This window comes from Tupaia chinensis, unplaced genomic scaffold (genome assembly GCF_000334495.1).
Source record: "Tupaia chinensis unplaced genomic scaffold, TupChi_1.0 Scaffold000045_1, whole genome shotgun sequence".
In the NCBI taxonomy this organism is placed as follows: domain Eukaryota; kingdom Metazoa; phylum Chordata; class Mammalia; order Scandentia; family Tupaiidae; genus Tupaia; species Tupaia belangeri.
In genome coordinates, this window is record NW_006159501.1 from 3,749,273 (window position 1) to 3,755,251 (window position 5,979).

Sequence of the window (5,979 nt, forward strand, 5' to 3'; positions counted from 1 at the left end):
GTGTGTGTGTGTGTGTGTATATATATATATATATATATATATATATATATATATGCATGCACACAAAATACACATTCCTAGGAAGGGGGATAGAAAGATACAGCAGAGTAGTGCGGAGATGAGAACTGCTCGCTGTGCTCTTGTTCACTGGTTCACTGTGCTTTCAGTGTGTGAAGGAACTTTGCCTGCTGCTGCTTGGCCAGTCCCTCCTGCTCCCATGCCTGAAACTTCTCCTCGAGAGCCAGGATGAGGAGCTGCACGCTCTGGCACTGGGACAAATCACAGCTGTCGAGAAGGTACGCCCAGTTGGATTTCTGCTTTCTTTACGTTTCAGAGAAATGATGTGCACCTTCATTGCCATAAATAATAGCCAGGATTAACGTAAAGTTACTTGACAAGATTCTCGGACCACAATAGCTGTTTCTGTGCTGTCCAAGCTGTATAAATGTATTTACTCCAAAACATTTACTGAGTTCTTCCATGAAGCACACTCTCTAGGTGCTGAAAACGCGAATCCACGTAACAAGACAGCCTTTAAGAAGCAGAGTGCTAGTGTATTTAAGGAAAACAAAGCAGCCTCGGCCTAGTGGACTAGTCATTTTGCCACTTGAAATCTGGGTCCAGGGAACTCCCAAGCATCAAGTCGGTTTTCCATTCCTGGGTGTATGTCCTTGGTTATTTACTAATTAGAAGGAGGACATGGTTTTAAGTAGTGTTCACTGGCACCGTCTGGAAACCGCAAGCTCTTACTTCCTCTGTCAACCTAAACCAGCACTGAAGTGGCTTCTCGACTTGAGGAATGATGTTCTAAAGTCAGGTATTGCGACTTCTCCCTCAAGGCTGGTTGTCTTGTTACTATGATTAAGGGAGAAACTTTCTCTTCCCTTTTAAAATTTTACACTTTAGGATTAGATAGCTTGGGGTTGCATTTTAATGAACTCGTGTTGTATGGTCCTTACTGAAGCCCTTTTTATGGAGGGATTTTATTTCTGCATTTGAATTAGGCGTGTATCTATGTGAGTATATGTACACACACAGACATGCACATATATAGAGTTTTACATTTTATGTATAATGTATATTTGTATACAAATATGCACACATTTTTACATTTTTTACAGAAAATTGTGACAGGATGTTTTCTAGGATCAAAGAGAGAAGGAGAATCCTAGAGCAGATGTGTATGCTTACCGTACAAGACAGTGAACAGGTTAATGAAAGACGTCCTTGATTTCGTTAATAACGAAGGACAGAAAGTCCTGTAAATGGTTACAGAAAGTAGAATATAATTGTGTTTTGAAACAGTTATTATGAATAAAATGAGGAAAATCTAATGCCTTTATTTATTTAGATGCATTTTCAACATAATGTAAGAGCTTCTGCAAAGATTTCCTAATACTCATTATGATCACTGATAAGCCTACCAGGGCCCCTTTGGAAATGGGACTGGTAAACCGGGGTGTGAGGAGACTTGACTCTTAGGAACCCACTTTGCTATTTATGCTGAATAAAAGTTGTAGAACTTTGGGAATTTATAGGAAACAGAATTATAGTGAGATTTTTACCTGCCCTATTGTTTTCTTGTAAATATAAGAAATCAGGAACAAAAGGAAACTGAAGAAAATGAGTCTGCATATTTTCAGTGCACTTCCGTTCCTCCCCACCATGTGTGTTAGCGAATGCGCTTAGGCAGTCTCACTGAAATTCGCCGTGGGCTTCTTTGAGAATAAAACAGTGATGTATTATACATGGCCTTTCTGTATTCATCTTGTATAGGACTCTCTCAATTCACTCCTGAATTCCATAGGCAAGATCAGGTTTCATTTAAAAGATTTTTAATCTCAAATGCATATGTCAGAACTGTAGCTAGAATGGGGCCTCTTTACTTACTAAGGAATCTTGCTACCCACACCCTGCCAACACACAGACACGCACACACACACAATCAAAATAAGAAACTAAAACACTGAAACACCCAAGCTTTTTTTTGAGAGTTTTTTTGCTATAGGGTATGTGTACCTGCCAGTGAGACAGAGACAGAGAAGCAGGAAGCAAGAAATCACTCCTCAGGGGGGATGGCCACTCCACGGTCCCTTCTCTTCCACTCTCGTCTCAGGATTTTGGCCACTCACACACACTTACCTGGCATGAGTTTCAAGCTTTGGGTCTGGTACTCAAACCATGGTTGACTACATGGGAGTCCGGCAAGGTGAACATTAGGCCATCTGCTCATCCCAGCCCACTTGCTTTTAAATAGCACTAATTTTACCTGCATGTTTGATGTGCTATTGTACCTTGTACTAAGACTCAAAATTGCTCTGCAGACTGTGAGTAGTTTACCTGTGGTTGGGATGCCAGCACACAAAATCTTCCGTGCTGTTCAGATGAAAACTCAAAGCTGCAGGTATAAATTGCTGAGTGGCATCACTTACGGTTGAGAGCCTGACTAAGAATTTTGCAATGAGGCTGACCCGTGACTTCTCTATGCTAGTGTAAGTCAAGTGTTCACATTAGTCTCACCTGCCCGTGCCATTAAAATGTGCTCTGTGAAAAATGCTGCATGACTTCAGAACTTTTGCACCTTCAAAGAGCTAAGTTTTGGTGAGCTTTCCATTTCTTAAGTATCTTTTAACTTTTTATTTGGAAATAATTTTAAGTTCAGGTATAGTTATAAGAAATAATACAGAAGATCTCTTATGCCCTTCACCCAGTTCCCCCAGTGGTAACACATCGGACACAACTGTAGTATAAAATGATAACCAGGACATTGAGACAGCCTTTCCAGCCTTACTCAGACTTCACCAGTTTTCCGGGTATTTGTTTGTGTGTGTGTGTCTAGTTCTGTTGATACTGTCTCTTTAGAGTCACGTGGCCACCACCCAGAGTCAGGACACAGGACACATCAGTAGGGTCCCTTTGTAGCCGCAGCCACCTCCTGCCCACCTACCAGGCAACCCCTGGCAGCTACTGATCTGTTCTCCAGCTCTATAATTCCCTCATTTCAAGAATGCTTATATATATGAGGTGACTATAATTCAACGTTGTCCTCCCCAAATCATTCATGGGTCATGTTACACTTTCCTGAGGGAAAAGTTTCAGTGGGTTTCTTTGCAGGACTCCTATCTATTTAAAAACCATCCGTAGTCCTAAGTGACAACTATAAACCTTTTTATTTTTGTTGTTGTTTTTTGTTTGTTTGCTTTTTGCTACTTACTCTGTTCATTAGTAGAGGGCTTAAGTTCATTGATCATTTCAGTTTTCTTCTTGCTGGTTGTTGACAGTAGTTCTTGGGGTTTTTATAGTTTGTTTTTGTTTTTGTTTTTGACAGTAATTACTGTTTGTTTTTATAATTAATTAATTTTTTTACTAAGATTTGAGGTTTTTAAATTATTTTTTATTGTTTACATTCAATTACTGTATATCATTACACCCTACAACATGAATTTTCCCAGCATGCATACACTATTAATTACATTAAGAGAAAAAACATCCTGCAAAGAGACTCTTCTGATAGGCAGTTGCTCCTGCCTGGTGTGTGCGTCCAAGGGGCAAGCACACCCCCTCGCTTGCTGAGAGCAAGTATTGCTTTGTTATTCAGTGCAAGTTACTGACAGCTTTTACAGGTGTTTACATTCTAAAAGGATGATGCTGAGTGCTGATGCCAGAGAAGTGTACCAACTTCTCCCCAATAGCAGTACTCACTTCTTCTCTAAGCCTTTCTAAAGCTGCAAGCCTCTGGTGGTTAGCATGTAACCTTTGATAAATGGCCAACAGCCTCTTTCCTGAGCCAGGAATGGAAAGTCCTTTTCTGAGATTATGTGTTGATGGATTATTGATGCCCTGTATAATGTAGCCCACTGGATTACGCTCTGCATCAGTTTCAATAGGATTGAGAGCTCACTTTCAAAATCTTACTCTCCCCAAAGAGTACCATTCTGGTATGTTCAAATCTTGTCTCTGGGATATTTTCTACTCAGGTAGAGGTCTCTTGACCCATTTCATCTGAGCAAACAGAGACATATTTATAGTAGCTCTGTACACTGAAAATGCTCCCTTTTCATGAGCACAGATTTGCAATGGCTTCTGCTCTTTGTTGCCTCCTCTTCTTTGGTCCTGCTTAACACCTCTACTCTCACCCTACGGTCCCAGGCTGCTGTGCCTATTAAAGGAGTAATTCATGGGGCTTCCAAACCAGTGTTTAAGACCTTTAGCACCCAATTAAGACTTTCTTCCTGTGGCTAATAACTACCATCTTTCAAGTCCCATCTCTTTGCTTAGTATTGTAATGGACTCATTCTCACTTCATCTTCTTCATACTCACAGGAGAAGATATCATTCTGGCCTTACAGACAAAAACACTGAGATTCAGCTGTCATGCAGATAGTAAGCAACCAGAGCTAAAGTTAAGCCCCAGACACAATGCTGAGAGTTCATACTCAGTGTTTCCTTTCCTGTAACTAGGAGGACTGTGTTACACTGGAACAGGGGTGTCTACTGAGAAACGAAATTGTCGAGAGCGTTGTGAAGCATGTAATATTACCACTCAGGAAGACCAGAATGTGCTAGTGCAACTGGCCCTTTTTGAGCCCACTCGCTCACTCAGGCTTGGCCGAGGCAGCTGTCATCTCATGGGGGCTCTGTGCCACAGTGGCTAGAGCTCCTGGCAGGGAGCACCTCCTAAACAAAGCCTCACCCCATGTTCCAGACAAGCCTGAGCATGTTAACCTTAGTCCTGCACGTGGGTTGCTCAGAATTAGCCCTTCTTCCAGTGGCCCTCCTTCACGCATTCCTCTCCCCTCCACTCTTGCCATGGAGCCACCAGAAGCTGCCAGCATTGTGTGTAACGACCAGCATCCAGGTGGGAGGAAGAATCTTCAAGATTCTCAGAAGAGCACTTATGGATTGGCATAGTCATACGAAACCCAGAAACCTTTTTCTCTCCACTTTAATTCTGTCCAAGTGTCCAACTAGTGGGGGCCTAGCCACCTCCGAGCTCTGGCTGTTTCCTCAGTACTGCCTCGTCCAGGCTGGACTCAGACTTCCACGCTTTCCTTCTTGCTGCAGAGTACCGTGATAGAGGGAGGTTAGTTTGGATCCTAATCACCTTCTTTGGGGTCTGTAAAGTCCTTCTTTGGTGCTAACCTTCTTGCCCGTTGGTTTTGTTCTAAGCGTATCCAAACCAGTTTAGGCTTAAGTGATCCGAATGATGCAGAGGATCAAGTGAGTGCTTCCAAATATATCGCCCAGATATGGGGTGGTATTAAACTGATCTCTTCACAATCACTATTCTTCGGCCCTGGGGACCAGGCTTTTTCTTAGAATTTTAGTCCTGTCCACTAATTTCTGGCTGTCATTTTAAACTGCTCATACTAAGCTCTGTTACTCCCATCCTCGCCGCTCATCCTCTGCTCACACTGGCCTCCTTAATGAAGGAAGCTCTTCAGCTGTGTCTCATCGAGTTCTCTGCTGGATGCCTCCAGCAGGCAGCTCACTCCCTCAGCTAACTGACTCCATTTCTCCATGGCCTTGGTGGCTGGAGGCTGATTCAGTGTGCACGGTGGCTGGCTCAGTGTGCATGGTGGCTGGCTCGGTGTGCGCGGTGACTAATGTGGTGTACACAGTGGCTGGCTCAGTGCGCGCTGTGGCTGGCTCGGTGCACACCTCTGCTGGATGCCTCCAGCAGGCAGCTCACTCCCTCAGCTAACTGACTCCATTTCTCCATGGCCTTGGTGGCTGGAGGCTGATTCAGTGTGCACGGTGGCTGGCTCAGTGTGCATGGTGGCTGGCTCGGTGTGCGCGGTGACTAATGTGGTGTACACAGTGGCTGGCTCAGTGCGCGCTGTGGCTGGCTCGGTGCACACGGTGGCTGGCTCGGTGTACACGGTGGCTGACTCAGTGTACACAGTGGCTGGCTCAGTGTGCGCGGTGGCTGACTCAGTGTGCGCAGTGGCTAATGTGTACACAGTGGCTGGCTCGGTG

The 5,979-nt window shown here is 43.9% G+C and overlaps 1 protein-coding gene across 3 annotated transcripts in view; it reads left to right on the plus strand.

The window, feature by feature from the left end:
* NBAS (NBAS subunit of NRZ tethering complex) overlaps positions 1-5,979 on the plus strand; it is a 423,746-nt gene that overhangs the window by 408,360 nt on the left and 9,407 nt on the right. For all 3 annotated transcript variants that reach the window (XM_014589621.2, XM_014589625.2, XM_006140811.3), the window contains one exon: positions 168-296. In XM_014589621.2, the coding sequence (XP_014445107.1) occupies positions 168-296 (129 nt within the window). The remainder of the gene's footprint in view (positions 1-167; positions 297-5,979) is intronic.